Below are 20,874 nucleotides of genomic sequence, written 5' to 3' on the forward strand. Positions count from 1 at the left end.
TTATAAAAAAATATGGTTGACATTAATCATATTTTTTTACCTTAAATATATCAAATATTATATCCTCTGATTTTGATAAAACTATTGTCAGAAGAAGATACAATTATTATTTAATTTAAAAATAAAGATTAGAGTGGTAGGTCTTTGGTATTGGGAGATAAAATAAATAATTAAATTAAGCTACCATCAGTATAACTAACCAATGTAAAAAGAATAGTTTGAATGTTGAAGGTGATTCATAGCCAATATGAAAGGTTTAATTTGTTCACATAATTTTTTTCCCCACAGATAATGGTTCCTCGTGGAATAATGCTTATGTAATATCGCCAATCTTCAAATTATATTACCTAAATTGTTTAGTTACTAAAATGGTCACTTAGTTGTGTTATTTATGGTTTTTAAATAATTTATGTAACCAATGGTTAGCCAAACTATTGCTTTTGGCTCAGAAATAAATTATAATAAGATCATTTATTAGACTAAATATTACACATTAATTGGTTTACAATCACAAGGTGTATTTAACTTTATAAGCATTACCCCAAATAAAAACCATTCAATCTGAAATGTTATAAATTAATTTTATATATGTATACGAACAAATTAAACCTTTCATATCTCCCAAGAAGGCACACTTTAGACTTACAAATCTAATATGATTTGATTCATTTTTTATTAAAATCAGAGGATATTATATTTGAGATATTTAAAGTTAAAAATATGGTAAAGTTATAATTTTTATAGGATAGTTAACAAAAACAAAAAATAGTATTTTGTTGCATAAATCAATAGCTTTCAAATGATGTATTACATGAATCTATTAGATGAGTAGTTTTTAATCTGCAGAATAAAACGTAAGGGTCTTCAAGTGGATTTTTTTTATCAAATTCATCATAAAAAAGGAGCTCATAACTCAGAGTTGGATTGAGTTACATATCTGATTTTATGATGGAATCACCCATGAGTAAAATATAAGTAAGATTGTTGTGTATTTAGCTGCAATGCAACAAGTGATAAAGGAGGAAATGAAAAGAGAGGAGCTACGAAACCAATACGAAGCCGGAAAGCAAACAATCATTTCCTCAGCACTTCATATGTAAGATATCTCCAAACATTATCAATTAAGAAAACACTCCATAATATACCATTATTCCCGTCTATAGCGACTCTGAGAATGATAAGGCCATTCAAGGAGCACTTCAATCCAAGGGAAAACATCAGGAAGCTCTCGTGACAGAACTTTTACAGGATGAAGAATATCAGAAAAATGCATTTTCAGCCATGTATATCCAGCAAGATAATCGCACGCGGGAAATTTCGAATCGTATGGAACACATTCAAAGTGAATTAGCCTCACTTACCATGATCGAAATGACAAAAAGAGATATGAAGGTAAGGTTTGATGTTATTGTATACGAGTGTTATCACAGTATCAGTTAATAATGTTTGGTAATCCAGTACTCTGGGGGTTCCGGTACAAGTGATGTCGGGACACCACTTTTGTAAACTAAATGTAATAATTTTATAATATAACAAAGACGTCAACAATATGAAAAAACACCGCTTGCAAATACATTCTGATACTGATGACTGAGGAAGTGACGTATTTAATTCGGTACTGCAATAAATGGATACTATAAAGGAGACCTACAACGCCATTATAGCATATATAAAAATTGTCCCACAGATGACGTAATCTTCCAAATTTTATGAGCTTAAAAATTTGCTTAAATCAAACTCAATAAGGATTGTTTTTAAACCTAATATGTCTTTACAAGAAATAATAAACTGGACTCTGGATACGTTTTGCGTCACTGTTGACTCTAATGACCAAAACCCATGATGTCTTGCTTACCCTCAATGAGACACTTGGGCTCATATATTGCTATGGTATCACTTTTACGTTATTGGTGGTCCAATAATACTGTATGGACTTGTTCCAATATCAATAGGACATGAGTAAACTAAAAATATATATATATATTCGCAAGGAAAGTCTGTAGCTTGCTGTTATGCAAAAATTGTTAATGCTGAGAAGAATTTTCACAGCGCCCTCTATGCGGGTACCATACACCTATATTTTTTATTAAATAACATTAAGTTGCATTATTTTTTCGCTAGACGACGTCACTCTCTGTCGCTTTGTTCACAAACTAAGATAAGTAAACAATACTCATGGCCTATTTTCTGGATTATGGTTTTAAATATATTTTTAACCCAATACCCATGGCAGTTACTAGGATTTTTCTTTAGGGTAATGGGCTTTTTGACGGGTTTTTTTCTTATATATTTCATAGTCCTATTAATCCCACTAAACAATGAACCAGACAAAACTAATATATAATCATTTTAATTTTAATTTATTATGAATCTTTATGTATCCTAGGTTGAGTTCGAACATGATCTCATGTCTGAGAAGAGAGAAACCCTAACAAATATGTTGATTACTCTCATGAATCAAAAAGAAGAAAGAGAGAAAATCCTCCATGATCGTCTTATCGAAATTGAAACCCGCAAAGAAAAAGATCAAGAAAATTATTGGCTCATTCAATATCAGAAATTACTGGACTCCAAACCCAAATCATATACTCAAGCTGAAGAAGAAAATATTGATCCGGAATTGATGAAGATTCTAGAAAATGCAGGAGCTGAAGATTATGTACCTATACTTTCTGCCACTGGAATCACGCTCAAACAATTATCATATATGTCGGACAAAGAACTTTCAGAGGTTATACAATAATGCATCCGGGTTCTAAACTTATCTGGGCTTAGCTTCTGTGTGTTTTTCCCCCTTTCCCTCATGAAGGAATTGACTAAAAAATGGGGTTGACTTTTCTTATTTATACAACCATTTTATATTCTCCCCTCATGTGGGAATACTTAACTATGTTTGATTATTCTGGGTTTTCTAAAATTCCATGAATAATGATATAGAGTGTTTTCAAGTGTCGTCAGCATTATAGAAGACGGCCATTTTGGTAGCCTAAACTACCAAGGAACAATGCAAACACTTTTTTTATTAACATTAAGAAAATTTTTGAACAATTGGCTGTCAAAATGAGACCAACAAATAAAATGACTTAAACCTCAACCCTCTATCAAAAAAAAAAAAATATTAGTATTACCCAAAAAGAATTAGTAGTTAAGTTACTTTACGGCAAACTAGTAAAGGCCGACTGTAGGATTTTTACTTTTTTGATTGTTTAGAAAGCCGCTTTAACGAAATAACCAAGTATCTTTTACTCAATTATACTGTTTCAGGTTGGGATTCACGATTCATATCTGCGTAAAAAAATACTAGTGACTACGGAGGAGTATACCTCAGTAAAGAGTAGACTAGCTGCAAAGACGGAGGAACTTGAAGAAGGTATTGAAGAACCAAGTGCACCTCCTGATGAAGATACCCCTTCTGCTCCACCTGCTTCGGAAGTTATACCAACGGTTGAGACATTTCAATCCAACGAGTGTGTCATTTGTTTGGATACTAAGGTATGCACTTATCTTAATAGAATATATATCATATCATGTGGTCATAATATTGCTTTATTCGAAATGTTGAGCGGGAAAATAAAAGATATCTTTATAATTAAAGTTTCTAAATTTAACAATTTTTCATTGTAAAAAATTGTATTCCATCTTTTTCAAATCTGTCCGAGTCAACCTTCTTAAACCAAGACTGATTGGGCCAAGTGTCCTTTTTTTAGAAATCAAAATATGGTTGGTCTGATTTTACCTGAAGAACTGCGGACGCAGGACAATATATATATATAAATATACATACTTTTGGGTTTTTTCAAAAATGAAGTTGAAGTATAAAAATTTTCGGAAAAAATTATTATAAAATTTTGGGGAAAAATTCTAATATAAATTTTTTGGAAAAAAATTAAGTTATTAAATTTTTTGAAAATTTGCCGCCATTCAAAAAATGTATATTTGTGGAAAACAGGCAAAAGTTACAAAAATTATTGGGTTTTTTTTTTTTTTTTTTCAGAAATGATATTTCAAATATTAAAATTTTTGGAAAATCAAAATATTTAGTTATTCACAGAAAATCAAATTTCAAATGTAAAATTTTGGGAAAAAATTAAGTTATTAAATTTTTGGAAAAAATTTTCGCCATTCAAAAAGATATATTTATGGAAAACAGCCAAAAGTTACGAAAAATTGTTGGGTTTTTTTTTTTTTTTTGCAGAAATGATATTTCAAATATTAAAATTTTTGGCAAATCAAAATATTTAGTTATTCACAGAAAATCAAATTTCAAATATAAAATTTTTGGAAAAAAAATTAAGGTATTAAATTTTTTGAAAAACTTTGCCGCCATTCAAAATATATATATTTGTGGGAAACAGCCAAAAATTACAAAAATTGTTGGGTTTTTCATTTTTTTTTTTTTTTTTCAGAAATGATATTTCAAGTATTAAAATTTTTGGAAAATCAAAATATTTAGTTATTCACAGAAAATCAAATTTCAAATATAAAATTTGTGGAAAATAAATTAGAAGTATTAAATTTTTGAAAAAAATTTGCAGCCATTCACAAATTATATATTTGTGGAAAAAAGCCAAAAATTAAAAGTAAGGTTTTCTAAATTAATTTTTTTAGTAAAAAATTTCAAAAATGTTGAACCATTCACAAAAAATTAATATTTTGGAAATTTTTTAAAAATCTATAGCTCTTCACCAAAAATTTCAAATATTAAATTTTTTTTGCTCTGCTGCATAATTTGTACAGATATCAATTCATTGCCATAAAAATTGTACCTCCTTTTTAAGTAATCATCTTGTTAACATTACTAAACTAGGATCAAATTGATGAATCTGTACTTAACAACTCAAATAAATATTTGATGAACATTAGTTAGTACTTTTGTAATAAATGAATGAATATAAATAATCGTTTTTGTATATTAGAAATTGAAGCAATTAACGGATTTTCATAAATTGCACCAAGAAAAACTCAGGAGGTAAATTCCAAAGTTTAGAATCTCTTCCTATAGAATGAAACCATGTCCACCCGCAATTACTTCTATAGCCTGGTTGCCACAATGTTTAAAAAAAGAAGTTAATCTATGTTGCTGTACCTTGTATTTGAAACTATCATTAATAGTGTTTCAGGTACCCCTGGGTCCCAAAGTGGGATGCATCCCACCACCGATACTTGAAAAAACTACTAAGAACCCTTCACAACCCCCCAAGGGTGTGGTGCCCTGGATTGGTTGTAGCTCCCTCCCTAAATTGAAAGGTTTTTGCTTTTTACTAGAAAAATTAGTATTTGTTATTTATTTTCATAAAAAATAATATTTAAGTGTAATTTTTGAAATTTTTTTAGACTAACTATGGGTTTTTGACATTTTTTTCCATAAAAAAATTAATTTTTTACGAGCAACAGCTGTGGATTTTGATTTTTTTCTTTACAAAAAATTTAATTTTTTATAAATGTATTTGGATTTTTGATAATTTTTTTGAGAAAAATTTCCAAAATCCACTCCTATTACCAAAATATTTTTTTTTTGGGGAAAAATATTAAAAATCCATGATGATTCCTTAAAAAAATTTCCAAAATGCACAGCTGTTGTCAAAAAAATCATAAAATCCAATAATTTCAAATATTAAATGTTTTTTTTTTTGTAATAAATTTCGAATATTAAATTTTCTATGAGGTAAAAAGCAAAAATTCCATTTATTTGGTGGTGGGCTAGAACCCCTCAATTCCACCCCCTGCGTACGCCCTTGAGTAATAATTATGATTCAAACTGTACATTCCTTCATTTTTTATCAAAAGAAACCTTTTTTGTGCTTTGTTCCCGTAACATTTCGAGACTTTTATATATTTAATATAATTATAACTAAAGAACACCTCTAAATTAATCATAATATATACGATTTTAATCATCTAATTTTCTCCATTTATTATAGTGCAATATATTGTTCCTACCTTGTGGCCATGTCTGCTCTTGTTGGAAGTGTGAGACTAATTTGAAGGAGTGTCCACTTTGTAGAGAATCCGTGAAGCAAAAAGTTCGACTCTGAAACTTGGATATTATGAATATAAATGTTTATTTACGGTTTTTTATATTATTATTATATTGTTTAAAATCAATTTTCTCTATATATTTTTGAGCCCCTCTGACAAAAATCCTCACTTAGTTTTAAAATATCCTTTTTTATAGTCATTCCTTTTTGGAATTTTTTTAATATTCAAACTTATAGGGATTAAAAAATTGTAAACACTTTTTCTACAAATCATATAAGTAGTCGATTATTACTTAGTATAATAAATTAACCCCTTCAGTCCCTTTCTTGATAATATACATATTGATTCTACAAACATCTACATACCTTGAAAAGTAGGCCTCATATTTATTTTCTTTTATTCATTGCTCTTATTTTATATAAATATATCATTATAGTTCATGTTGATTCATTTTAAACTATTGCTCAAATTGGTGGATGTACAGAAATATGACATTGGACGATCGCCACAATTTTTTTGTAGTTGACACTCTATGTCTAGTAATTTTTTTATGTTCTTAAGCTCTTATAATTAGTGTTGTAAATAATGAAAGTAATGGATGAAGGATTCCTCTTAAAAAAACACAGATAATGGGTAATTTTAATGATTTTTCTAATTTGAACGGTATAAATGTTACACCTAGGTTGAAAGTTCTAGGAACATTAATAACTTTGGATGGAAGGGATGTCTTTGAAAACATGAAAATTATTGAGCAAAAGATCCAAAAACAACTTCAAAGTACGTAATTTTTGTAACCAGAATGTAAAGGCAAGGATTCAAATGTGAAATCAACTTATTTTACATAACGTTAAATCACATTTAGAGGCCTCAAATTCTCGCATAACTCTGCGAATTAACGTTTCATTGAGTCCCAGAGTTGGAACAACTGTTATGTTCTCGCTCCCAGAGCGTATTTCAAGAAGGATTCCATGCCTTTTCAAAATATTTGGAGCAAAGAATTCGTCAATAGGATCCTTCTTTTTTTTTTAAACTAGTGCAGGTTTGAACAAGCTATATATATAATAATAATTAGCTACCTATGTTGCCGCGTTTGCCCAAGGGAGCCCGCCATGTAGAGTTGTATAAAAACGCCATGTAAAAATGAAGGAAATCTCCAAGTTTTTAGATCAGGATAGGCAACCTTTGAGACATGGAGTGTCAGCTTCAACATTTGTAAACAATGAGTGTGCAACTATCAACAATAATTGTAAAAAAAACAACTATGGAAATATGTACTAATTTGAGAGTGCCAGTGAATATGGCTTCGCGTGCCATAGGTTGCCTACCCCTGGTTTAGATCAACAGTATAGAATTGTATAAATATGAGTTAAGCAAGCACTCATTTATAACATCAAGCGTGTGTAGCTGAACTTTTATTAAAAAAGAAGAGGAGTTCATTTCAGCAAATGTGGATCTTCAAAAGTGAAATCCAGTGTGTTTTGGGCATGATGAAAAAAAATAGAAACCGACAATCAACATGGTAACTCTAACAATTTGAAGAATGTCTTGGAGGAGTCGAAAAATAATGCTCATGACGTTTTATTAGATCAGCTACAATCAGCTGTGATAAGAGAGGAAGGAAAAAAAGGATATGAGCAAGGACATTTGCTAGAATTAATCCAGTTTCGATCTCCAATTCTACTCTGAGACCTGCAGTTATGAATGTGCAACAAATCCTCAGGGATACGCTCCGTCTTTTATAAGCACACCCGAATGTTCAATCAGGCTTTGAATATAATTAAATCTATTTAGGAAGGGATGTTCACTACTCAGAAATTAAAGAATAAGGACAACTATTAAGGAAAATAAAATTCGTTCTTTATAATACCAATTACAAATTATCGGGCCAGCTAAAAAACAAACCGGATTTACATGTGTGATTATAAATATATTTTGATCTTAGAAATAACAATATAGTATTTTTAATAAAAAAAATTGGAGGCGTGTGCATAAAATTTAAGTCAAACTCGTTACAGACGCGATTCATTGATTTTGTGGGGTCCTCCTTGATTATTCCGCTTCAGGTCCCCCAGAAACTCAGAATCCCTTTTCAAGTTGTGTCCCCACTTCCTTCTTTCCTTGAGAGGTATTTTCCATCTTGGCCACCTAGCATTTATTAACAGTTCACGTTTTGCTTGAAGCCCCTGTACACTGCCTCTACTTCGGTTCCTGCCGCGGGTGCCCCCAACATTCCATTATAGATCCTAAAAGCCTCCTCAACTACTAAGAGGATATCACATCTTTACCCCATGCCCAATCCTGTGGCAACCACATAAATCATGTTTTGCTGGTGAAACAACATGAAATTTTCACTAGCACTCCCAGAGAGATCCAATGGCTTCGGAGGAGGTAGGCTATTACTATTTGCTGCCATATTGTGTCCCGGAACAATATCAATACACTCTTAATTCACTATATATTTTTGTTCTTTTATTACTCAATACTAACTGAATTGTATTCTATTATTAGTACGTATACTACCAACTTTTGAGACTCCGACAAACAAAAATAAGAGCATAAATAGACATAAATAAATGCATACATAACATACCTATGATTAAGGGTGATAATTTTGGTAAGAATAGAAAAGCGTGCGAGCAGAAGAGAAGAAATACTTATGGCATCATTGATTAAATAATATACATCTTCTTCTATCAATCAAGAACGTCATCATTCCCGCCTTTATTATTCAATATTAATATAATATTAGATGGTGATAGTCGATAGAGAACTGAATAAAATGCCTAAAATAACGTCGCCTTCTGTCTGGATTTCTGAAAATGGAGGCCCAGGAATTTGGGAATTACTTACCAGATGAGAAACAGATGGTTTGTCGGATTTGTCGATATAAATGTGCCTTTAGTCCCCTGTCTAGAATTACACGCCACTCATTATCCTCATCTCATATCAAGAGAATGGATATTCATCTATAAAATCAATTTAACGATGAATACATCAAGTCAGACTTTAACTCTGATCTCACAAAGATGCTTATTGCACTTAATTTACCCTTATCCATTGCTAATCATCTACTTTCAGAAAATTTATGGAGAAATACACGGGTAAACATATCCCTTCCCGAGGAACCATCATTAAATTAATGGAGGATGTTGGTACTGATGTCATTTATAGAAATACATATAAAAATGTTTTGAGTCATCCACTCCAAATGACGATCAAGTTATCAGTAAAAAGTATAAAATATTTAATAATTTCGAAATGGAACTCTGAATTTTGTACTATCTATCAATTTTTTTAAATCTAACCATAAAATATGATTCTATTTTAGCTAAACATATCAAGAATTATGATACACAACTCATTAAATGGCAAAAACAATTGCTTAAATGGTCACAACAACAGGGGTAGTAGCTTTGGATGGTTCGCAACTAGTTTGTCTGAGACTAGTTTCTTCACTTAAAGACTTGGGTATGATCATTAGGTTTTCCAATATTACATAGTCAATAAATATTGCTTTTTTATAACTTAAGGATTAGCTATGGATCATAGGCTTCAAAAAGTGGTGTTCGGAAAACTCATAAAAGGCAAAAACAACTGCTTAAATGGTCACAACAATGGGGGAAGTTGCATTGGGTGTAGCATTATAATTACCAATTGTGTATATATGTTGTTATATAAGCATAAATAGCGGAGAAAAAAATCTTTTTTGATGCTCTTAATAAGGAGTAATATCGCCGGACATTACTACATAATTAGCTTTTGCTCTAAATCTTTACGATGTCATGTTAGAAAACTACAATAAGTCAAGAATGGTTGCCTGAATTGTCTTATCAGTTAAATTTGACTGCATGGATTAACTTTTCTTTTTTTAGATAAATATGAAATAAATGAAAGTGGGATTCTAAAGCTGTTCTTACTAAGATTGGAAGAAGATATGGATTGAAATCTAACATTATTTTATGATTTACTTTATTATTAATAATTATTAAAATCTCATCGGTAGAAATATATCTATCCTGTGCACAATTGTATATGCAACTTGCACATAAGGAAAAAGGTGATGATCTTTTTGATTAAACTCCACGTCTGGCTTGTATTTTGCAACCTCAAGTTATGACATATTGAACTGAATTCCGATGTTAGAACAAGAAGATATTATTTGGATCAATCTATTATTTCAATATTATGTATTTATAATTTATTGTTATTATTAGTTATATGATTCTAATTGTTTAATTTTGTATATTTAACTTAAATGTATGATGGTTTATTTTTAGTATGTAGATTATATTTAATTTAAGCCTTCTATTTTAAATTTGGAACTTCAAATATATTTCGAAATACTCTTATTTTGTCGTTTTATTAGTTATTTTTCTGAGAATATGGTTCACAATAAATTACTATTTCATGGAGTGTGACGTTTCCAAATCTACTGTAACGGATAAAAATCGTCTAAGTCAATTATATGTATTATATCTTTATTAAACATTTTGCTAATAAATACTTTCGTTACACCCTCAAAAATCATAATAAAGCAGGCAACTGATAAATACTGATGTGATTATCAGTGATAATCACATCAGTATTTTAAACAATGATACCATGTGTCTTTCTCCCCCCTGTCTCCTCGCACGCGTTTTTCTCTACAATATTATCAACTATACCTATGATATACATATACTGAAGCTAATAAACACGACATATTCAAGATGAAGAAAATAAGTTCACTACTCAGGAGTTGGTAATAATGACAATTGCTAAGGAAAATAAAATGTATTCTTCAGATTACCAATTCCAAAAAAAGGTCTGCTAAAAACATAGATGATTTACATCAATAGGTATTATCACTGAAGATGTCACTTCAGTGAATCCACCTTTAAGGTGGATTCACTAAAATGATATCATGATTAATAAAATAATTATCAATTGAAGTGCAATAATACAATGACTACTATATATACATGTACTTAAACTAGTTGAGACAGGAAATAAAAGCGTGCATTGGAGGGAAAGAACCTGCTTCCTCGGTACTCAGTAGTCTTTTGAATTATCTTCTATCTAAACCCTCTTTGCAGAAATAATATTGAGTCTCGTCTTCTTTTGAGTTCCACTGCTGGTGTAATACAATTCCCAAAATATGTTGTGTGCCTGGGTGTAGAATTATTCCTGATGTATTCCCGAAGAAGGAAGATCTTTGTCATGAATGGACCCAAGCCAGTCCACGATCTAATTGAAAGCCAAGTCAGCATGATAAAGTTTGTGCTATTCATTTCAATATCTCCACCTATAAAGTTACTTCTCAGGACACCAATACGAGGCGAAAATATTATTTCTATCCTCGACTCCAGGAAAGACTGAAGCCCGATGCTACAGGTTTGCGGTTCTAAACCTGAACACTCCTTTAAAATTTAGACGTTGTTCCTTGTCTACAGCCTTCAGGGCTTGACGAGGGGTTCTCTTGTAGACCTTAAGGCAAAGATCTTTCTTAACTAGCCCGTCCATGGTCCCTCTGCTGACGTTGAACTCCCTGGAGAGGCCGCTGACCTCCCTCTCTTGTCCTCGACAGACTTTTTCACGGCAGCAACCATTTCGTCCGACCTTCGAGGCCTTTACTTAGATCTTGTGTTCGCCTCAGGAGTTCCCTTTAGCTACCGCGCTGTAAACGGTGGTGCGGCTGCAGTTCAGAACCTTGGCAATTTCAGTGGGAGTTTTTCCCTGCGCGGAAATTTCCAAAATTGCGACTCGGCGTCTCTCCATATTATCGGGCTGTTGTTTATCTGTTGCTACTTAGATTTTGCTTGAGTTTTGTTTATAACGAGTCAAGACCCTTTCCTCGAAGTGTAAACCGGTTTCAACTCAATAAAATCACGAATATGTGCATGGCGTAAAATTTAAAGGAGTGTTCAGTTTTAGACGCGCACACCTGTATACCATCCAATTTTATATGTTTGAATTTAGAATATATTTTATATATTGCTATTGGACTATATCTAGGGAATTACACATCATCTACACGAGACATTAGAAACCCTTATATTCATTCATCAATTCAATTGAGGAGACATACAAATAAAATAAGGATGGAAGTCATGCAACTCTATAATCCCTTTTCCATTCTTAATTCAACTACTCGGTTTTACCATTTCATATACTTTTTTCACCTCCTTAGGTTTAGCGAAGTATCATTCGAGACATATTCCCAAAGAGAGAGCAAATAGGACGGGTTGTATGAACCGATTTTAAGCTGAAATTCATGGGCAATAAAATTGCATATTTTGGGACACCAAATATCTAATGCCATGTTGATAGCCATGTTATGCGATTCAGCGCACTCATCAATAACCCTTGGGTACGAATTTATAGCCGGGTATGTGGCTTATTCTGTGTGGTACCTGAAGATCTCCCAGTTAGCTTTGATGGCTCTGCCATTGGCATGTATTTATAGAATCCAAAAACTATATATCTACGGTCGACATTGATAGTCTAAGATCACATGACCCCCCTATTATCTTGAGCTTGTTAAAGGCATGTTGATTCACAATTGTGATGTCGATGGTTCAACTGTCTGGTTGGGTGAGGAAAGTAGGCTCGTTCCCCTAGTTTATAACAGTGAAATTGTTTTCATAGTGATGTTTTACAGAGACTCTCCCCTTATGTTAGTTTCTCTACTATCCCAGGGTTGATTCTGGGCATTTGAATCCATAGCTTTGGGGTATTAGTCATTCAAGTATACAAATAAACAGGGAGAAATTATATGGGTCAAAGCAAATCAGTGTTCCTCACCTCTTTCCTTCAAAACTCTCTTTTAATGTGTCAAAGGTTCCGTGATATTTTGTCAAAAATGTTGCGAAATACACAGTATCATATTCTAAATTCGAGCTTTGTAATATCTCTTTTGGAGCATTGGACTTTTTAGTATTTGTAAGTTTACCTTTTTTATTTAGTTTAATTTTTATTATATGATATTCAATTTCTTATACAACAAAATATGTGAATCTTTATTATATCGTTCAAGAGGGTTTTTATGAACTAATTTAAATTTTTGTTGATTTAGTTTAGAGAAAGGTTAATAGACATACAAGGTATCACCATCATGTAATCCGGCTTGCTAGAATTTTCAATCTGATGGATTGAGCTGACTGCTGAGCAAGACAGACAGATTTTTACAAAACGAGCAACAGCTTATAGTCTATGACGTAACTGTTACTAGAATTTCGAATTTAATGTGTCGTACGACTGCTGGACAAGAAAACAGATTTTGAAAACACGCAACCACTCATCTACTATGACGTCAATATTAAAAGGTTGGTGGAAGTTAAACATCAGTCGTATACGCGTTATGGTATATCCTTGCATTTCTATTAACCTTGGTCTATAGTAGTTATTTACTTAGGCTTCTCCATTCGGGGATTTGGATCATGATACTGAGAAATAATAAATATTTGTGCTGCAAATAAAAAGAAATTAAATATTATTTATATTAGTCATAAGGTAAATCATGTTCGAGTTTTCTTATCATAGTATAATCATGCTTTAATATAAAAATGAATTAAAATCTGAAAAAATAATAATTGTAGAAGGATTAGCATTCAAGTCCTGCAAATCCTGGAATGGTTACAAATCCATCTGAGTAAATCTCTTTCTTTTTTCCAATGTTGAGAGCCAACGCCATTAACTTTTCTGCAGAAACGGGATGCCAGTCTCCAAAGGTACATGCCTCTCCAGTTTCTGTTTGAATTCCATGGTAATGACATTTATTAGAATAGCGGAGGGATGGAATATATTCAAAACTCCTAACAATGCTGCAATGTTGAATTGCAATAGCTAGTCCCAAAAAGCCAGAAGTCGTTGGATTTGGAACCATCGGCCATTTTGAATGAGATTGGATCCAGTCCCAGATGGACCATAGACTTCCTGGATGTAAAAGATACAAAGGTTCTTCTGGTTTCATGCGTCGCTTTGCAAAAAAGTTCTCAAAAAATGGCTTATATGGATGTGAGTACCACTCTGAAACACTAGCAGTATAATTATTTGGGTCCCAAACCAGTACTGGAGAGGATGAATATAGGCTTTCAGGAGCCAGAAATCCGTATTCAGGCAAAGACGGAACTTTGCTATTGATAACACGAAGAGAAGTTTTCGAACCTACGTCTTTTTCGAATCCAGATGTAGGACCATCATTAAAGCGTATTATTAAATCATGACTGTCAATAAAGGTTCCGTGTCCAGAGTTAATCAAAGAACCAGAATTTGTCACTACAGCACAGCTGTTGTATGTTTTGTTACTAAGAAAAGGACTGGACCTGAAGAATTGATCTAATTGCTTAGTTCTAAAAAATGGATCACCTTTTTTAAAGATATGAAACTTAACTTTTTTTTTCATATCACAGAGAAGCTCTGATGGGGACCGGCTGATATTTAGCAATGATCCCCTCCAACCCTTGAACTCGACTTGAAATTTATTTTCAAAATCTCCAGCAAGGATCTTCTTTCCATTATCCATAACAGTTTGACGCAGATTGGAGATGACTTTCCTTTCAAAGGCCTTACTCCTCCTCATTTCCTCAGACTCTTCTTCACCAACCTTTGCTTCAAGTTTACTTTTCGGTTCATTGTCATTTATTTGAACAGTGGATCGTGAACTGTAAATGTCTTTAGAGTCCTCTAATTTGGAGACTGTTTGCCAGAGAGTACACCAGGTAATGAAGAGATTGGTTAAGACTAAGAGGAAGAGAAATACAATATACCGAAGGAAATTCATGGCTCCGTTCGTGTTATGAATATGACTCTCTACTCTGTATTTTTTTATAAAATTATTTCATATGTTAAGTATTAATTGATTACATCTGGATATTTCTCTCTTATTGTCTACCTACTTTTCAAATTGATATAATGATCTGCACCTACTATTAAAACTGAGATCTCTGAGAAATAAATATTGTAAATCTCATTTCAGAATTACACATATGTATTCATTTTTACTTCTTGCTTAGCATTTCCAATTCCCCATTTCTGAGGTACGTACTAGCCCTCCATTAGTGAACATCTTTTTCACAATGCACTTAGTCAACCGACTGCTGGGAAAGACAGACATATTTTGACAAAACACGTAACCAATCATATTCTATGACGTCAATATTAAAAGCGTGGTGGAAGTCAAACATCAGTCGTACACGCGTTATGGAATAAGTTTGTATTTAACCTTGACATTTAATATAGGTATAGATGCTAAAGATACAATTTTAATTACATGAGTTTATTGATGATATTTCACATGTGATGATTGGTTGTTCTTATTGTAATAACATTCTTCCTTTTTTTTTAAATAGAAATTGAGTTTTGATTAAAATTATTTTTTCGTAGCTAGGGCTGTAAGATTTATTCATGTGAAGAAGAAGTCTATCCCGTCAAATTGAATAAAGCATTTCTTATTGTAGCTGTGAAAAGTACCTAAATATATTAACACATTTGATTAAATTTTTCTTTATTGAACTTTTCAGTTCATATTGAAGTAAAGGATGATTTCCCATAAAGATCTGAATTGAATGATGTATAAATAAATATTTTCCATTGTTTTGATCAAACAACTTCCAGCTTCAAAAACATTCACTGTAAGCACGGTATTTACAACAGTGTCTGGAGGATTATCTAAATGTATATATTTTTTTACAAAAATATCAAAAAAAAAAATTGAAAATTAAATTTTAATTTTTGGAAAAAGATTTCAACCATTCATAGTTATTCTTAAAAAATTTAATTATTCGGGAAAAAAAAAAAATCACAGTTATTCACAAAAAAAAAAATATTTAAATTTAAAAAGCAAAGATTCTTTGGGGGGGGGCGGGGGGCACAAAAGCCACAAAAGGTCGTGCTGTATCCGTAGAGACATCACAATGTATAATGGATTTGCTTGAAAGACAAGGCTGATGTTCAAATTTGAGTGACGAGTCGGTGGATGTTGTCCCACCAGTTCTTCAGCCTCTTCTTGTAACTTTGCCAGGGCATCCACTTTGGTAACTACATGAAGAGACGGCCTCAAAAGTGCATATACCACCATATTTGCTACACCTAGAACGTGTCTAATGTCGATTGTGAACTGAGATATGAAAGTCAAGTAAGTGCCTTATATCACTTGGGAAATTCCTATTGGACAGACACACGAATTCATAGGTCATCGGTTTGTTGTGATCTGTTAACACATAAAATATCCGCCCCTGCACAAATCATTGAAAGTGTTTGATAGGTAGATACATGGGAAATAATTCTCGATCAAATTTGCTATATCTTACTTTGGTGGATTTAAATTTCTTTGAAAAGAATGTAAGTGGTTGCCTTATATTTTGTGTTCTTTGTTGTAGCACTGCACTAACTCTGACGTCTGATGGGCCGACCATGATATTAATGAGAGATATAGGGCATGGATGTACTAACAAAGTAGCATTTGCGATTGCAATTTTTGTACTAGCAAAAGCTAAATCAGCGTCGGAAGACCAAGTTAGAAATGTGTCCTTTCCTTTCTTGCCTCCCATCATCTGATACAGAGGTTCCAAAACCATAGTACAATTTTTGAGAAAACAATGAGTGTATGTTATCATTCTAATTAACTCACACAGTTTTCGTAGTGACGGTGGACGAGGAAAATTAACAATTCTTTGTAGCTTGTCTATAACAGGTTTGATACCATTACAATCAAAAACATATCTGAGGAAGATCAATGAGGGTTTCCCAAGTTCAAATTTTTTCTGGGTTAGTTGTTCAACCGAATTCTTGTAGAGACTGTAATGGTTCCTTAAGTTCCTCATGATGTTGTTCTTCTAAATCTATTGCAACAACTAAAATATTCAATTACAAACAAAATTTGCTCAATAAATCTTCGAAACGTTTGAGCTGCGTTGTAGATTCCTAATGATATTCTGATAAACTCGAACATACCAAATGAGAGGAAAAGCAGTGATGTGGATCGACGAAAGTGAAGTAGATACTCTTAGATGATAAAGTTTGGTCAAACCATCAATAAGTTGTGATCTTCGTACATCCGGCAACAAGTCAAAATAACACCGAAAAGCGGGTCCTAGGATGGAGTGTGCGACATCAACGATTCTGAATATTAATCGAAACGTGCAGCAAAGACCTAAATCAAGGGTCATTGAACGCTGACCATATTTAGCTATAGATGAAGAGTTGGCTGCCGTCAAAGAAGCTTCTCTTTGGAATTGCTTCCCATCTGCTGGAGGGCCTTTATAAGACTTAATTCAGCTCCAGTATCCACAAGAAATTGTTGTTTGGATAAAGAAAAGACGACTGCGGGTTCCCTCTTGCCGTTTCCTGCCCAAGAGTAGGGGCTTTTACATTTACTTTCTTTTGCACCAAAGTGTTTGTGCTACAAACAAAGTCCAGATATTGCATCGTGTTGAATTGATATGCTTCTACTTCTCCCGTTGTGTTCATTCATGAGCGAGTGAGCAGATCACATAAATACAAATCTTATACATCCGTCAACATTTTTCACTAAAAGGTCCAAATGAGCAATTTTTTGAGGAATAAAAAGATCACTACTCACTCATTTTTTCATTCCACTCATTACATATAGCCAGCGATTTAAGAAACAAACTAAAAAATGCATAAATTCCACATGGGCTACGTAGTCCTTATAATTATGATCATATATTTAAACCGTGTGTGTTTTTTAGCTGGCTCGTTAATTTGTAATTTCTAATATAAATAAGGAATTTTCTTTTACTTAGTAGTTGTCATTATTATTTAATTCCTGAGTAGTGAAAATAAATAAATTCAATTATATTCAAACCTGTTTCAACATTCGTGAGTGCTCCTAAAAAATTGAGCATAACCATGAGTTGCAGAGTTATCATTGCAAAAGTATTAAATGGTAATGTAGAAATTGTAAGTATTTAGATATAAATTTATTTAATATATATGAAATATACCTTTAAGAAATATTGTGGATGATTGATTACTACATAAAGGTCGACTACATTCGGATCGAACTGTATTTAAGCCAAATTAGTGTTAAGGAATATAAGCTGGCTGACTTTAGTTGGACTTAAATAATTTCTACGATCAAAGATTGTTTGTTCTGTCTTGCTGGAGACAGGTTCACATGGGATAGATGTAGCAATAATGCAAAAAAAAATGAACTCATTTACCTAATCTAGGATAAATAATCCCTCGAATTTGGAACCAGACTAGATGGTCCAAAATTCTTGATAATAAAGATTCTGCTACAAAAGCACGAACTTCTGAAATTGCATCTGAAGAGACATTATCAAATCCTAACAGTCTAGATCTAAATAGATCTAGAAATTGGACTTCCCCCTTCACTGACATGAATTTGAAGGGAAAGAACGAGGTTTTAAATCCCTATTCCGAATATTATTGAAGGAGTACTGTACTCCTTGTATTAATCAATAGCTTTTTTATAAATTTGTGTATATATAAAATAGTGTTAAGATGAGTGTCCTTAATGTGAGCCAATGCTGCTGAACCTAGTAGGCTAAAATTTGGGGTGGATGCCTTTTTTGAGACTGGTTATACTAATAAAGAAGTACTGATTTTTTAATGGGGGGAAGGAGGGGGGATATGTTATACCCAAAATACAAAAACCCTGTATTGGAGCTCAAAAAGACTAGATAGGGGGTTGAGTTATAAATAAAAAAGTGATTGGCGTGTCAAAAAGAACAACTATACATAAAACTACATTTCCTAAATTTGTGGTAAATTTTATGAGCAAAAAAAGAATTTGGAGAAAATTGTAATTTCGTTGTTTTTTTTTTGTTTTAGTGCTAAAATAAATGAAGTTCCAATAAAATATTGGATTCGTAAAAAAAAGAATAATAAAGATTGTAGAAGTTTGTGTGGAGATTCGTTTGCATATAAATTTACCATGTAAAAATGGATGTTTAACTGAAATATCTGTCATTCTATGAATAACTATTCAACTTTTTCTCATTATTTCATCAAACGTCAATTGTCACTTTTTAAGAATAAATGCCAGTAATCGATATATTTTGAACAGACAATTTTAGACTCAAACATACATAATACATAATTTTCAATTTCCCAAATATTTTGTTGCATAATCTTTGCAATATTTGCAAAAATGAACCTGTTGTGGAGGGTTATTTTTTCGACGACATTATTTCCCATATTTTTGTTTTGTTTTTGCAAGATCTGCAATCAGATCGAATGCTTTAGGAGGAATTGCTGCGGCTAAAAGTGCAAACTTTGTCCTCCTAAACGTTATTTTTCTTAGCTCAAATTTGATTTCAAGACGACGAAACCAACATTCAGGATTGGATGTTATGAATGGCAAAGTGCGATAATTAATTGTTGCTTAGTTTGAAACTACCTGCGGCGATATCTCGGAACTATTACGTATTTTTGTCATTTAATGACGTCGGAGTCACCAAAGTAGCCGTGATGGTCTCTATCTAAGTTTTTACATAAGACAGTTTATTGACTCGCTAAATGTATATCCCTTAATAAAATAGAAACAACGCATACCCTACTGGCTACTTGGCAAATGTGCGAGAGTAGCGCGTCCACCAAAGGCTTCAGTCTGTATCAACGAAAGAGATAAGTAAATAAATCTGCAAAAAATTAAATATTTCAACGAAGATTAGCTAGGTAAGTTGGTTATAGTAAACTTTAAGCCCCGTAAACGACGCTTTCATATTACTTCCACATTTTAATGGCTTGATAAAGCATTTCCCTACTTCAACAAAGAAGACTTAGCTCATTTCCTTTTCAGCGTCCTTAACTCAAAATGAAAACGGCTGTTCTGCAATAAATTGTTCCAACAATTGGAAAGCCAACCGTTTCCATTTCTTAAGATTTCTTCTTAACGATAGTATCTGCAAAAGATGGATTCATAATTTATTGTCGAGCCGATTTAAGAGGAATTTTGAGTGACTCATGCAACTTTAGTCTTAGACTTTATGATAAGCATTTTGAAGACTGCATATTCATGAATGCTGCTTCAAAAAAAAAAAAAAGAAGAAGACTGATATCTAATGCAATTCCCACTATGGCCGATGTACCAAATCCTCCTCCTTCCCCCCTCCCCCAAGTAACTCTCCTCAACATCGTCTTTTTCTAGGACATATTCAAGATAAGAGCCCAACTTTTTTGACTTTACTTGAAAGACATTCAGCAGGTATGATTATGATATATACTTATAAGAAGATATAGGGTTTTAAAAAACATTTTTTTGCAGATAACATTTGCATTGATGTCTCTACAGTCTCTACACCCGGTAAATCCAAAGAACTGTCTCTAATGCTAAAACTCAGACAATATATCTATTTCAAAAATGTGACGATAAAAATATTGCAGGAAGAAAAAAAGTCTAAACTCACACCTCTGACAAATGTGAAACACATAATCTCTTCAATGTAGCCCTACCTTTCTAAACTGCAACATTTCCTTATCTCTATTCCACTATAAATCTCAAATGCAAATTTTTGGTGTGTGTGGTAACTACAAAAGTTCATGTACTACAGATTTTTTTCTTTTGTTTCATCAATACAGGCCTGAATGTTAAAGTTCCACGTGAATGAAGGGTTCTGTCCTAATTTGCTAAGGCTATTGGTATTGAGATGTATCACTTTGGACGAAAAGGATCCAATGTTCAACTTAATTGTATGTAGATAAGATATCATGGCGCCAATTTGTAGATTTTGACCCCATCAATGTGCTGGAGAGAATCAAGCATTATAATATTTTGATGGATATTGTTGAAGAAATCCCAACAAGTTACATGTTGCTTCTTGAGAGACATGCAGTAACCTATGCATAAAGCTAACTGTGTTTACAACTGAGATTGAAACCAGTGCAATGTTTTTGTGGCTGAAAAGATACGATACAGACTCATCAACA

General features: G+C 32.5%; 2 protein-coding genes and 1 long non-coding RNA gene across 4 annotated transcripts in view; 2 read left to right on the plus strand and 1 right to left on the minus strand.

Annotated features, from left to right (window-relative positions):
• Positions 1 to 6,425, plus strand: part of LOC121123912 (E3 ubiquitin-protein ligase LRSAM1) — a 52,909-nt gene extending 46,484 nt beyond the window's left edge. For both annotated transcript variants that reach the window (XM_040718973.2, XM_071890834.1), the window contains 5 exons: positions 997 to 1,096; positions 1,164 to 1,392; positions 2,387 to 2,731; positions 3,265 to 3,492; positions 5,922 to 6,425. In XM_040718973.2, the coding sequence (XP_040574907.1) occupies positions 997 to 1,096; positions 1,164 to 1,392; positions 2,387 to 2,731; positions 3,265 to 3,492; positions 5,922 to 6,035 (1,016 nt within the window). In that variant the 3' untranslated portion in view covers positions 6,036 to 6,425. The remainder of the gene's footprint in view (positions 1 to 996; positions 1,097 to 1,163; positions 1,393 to 2,386; positions 2,732 to 3,264; positions 3,493 to 5,921) is intronic.
• A 2,061-nt stretch (positions 6,426 to 8,486) lies between these two features.
• Positions 8,487 to 10,326, plus strand: LOC139906270 (uncharacterized). Its single transcript, XR_011781650.1, has 2 exons — positions 8,487 to 9,447; positions 9,510 to 10,326. It is a non-coding gene; the product is annotated as an uncharacterized lncRNA (long non-coding RNA).
• Positions 10,327 to 13,433: 3,107 nt separating this feature from the next.
• Positions 13,434 to 14,772, minus strand: LOC121124515 (beta-galactoside alpha-2,6-sialyltransferase 2). The gene has a single exon (XM_040719678.2). The coding sequence runs from the start codon at positions 14,738 to 14,740 to the stop codon at positions 13,562 to 13,564; it is 1,179 nt and encodes a 392-aa protein (XP_040575612.1). The 5' UTR covers positions 14,741 to 14,772; the 3' UTR covers positions 13,434 to 13,561.
• Between the last annotated feature and the right edge of the window lie 6,102 nt (positions 14,773 to 20,874).

The sequence above is a fragment of the Lepeophtheirus salmonis genome, chromosome 9, assembly GCF_016086655.4.
Source record: "Lepeophtheirus salmonis chromosome 9, UVic_Lsal_1.4, whole genome shotgun sequence".
NCBI lineage: Eukaryota > Metazoa > Arthropoda > Copepoda > Siphonostomatoida > Caligidae > Lepeophtheirus > Lepeophtheirus salmonis.

Bases quoted from the DNA above. Each gene is read 5' to 3' on its own strand.
- LOC121124515 (XM_040719678.2), bottom strand. From the start codon at position 14,740: ATGAATTTCCTTCGGTATATTGTATTTCTCTTCCTCTTAGTCTTAACC.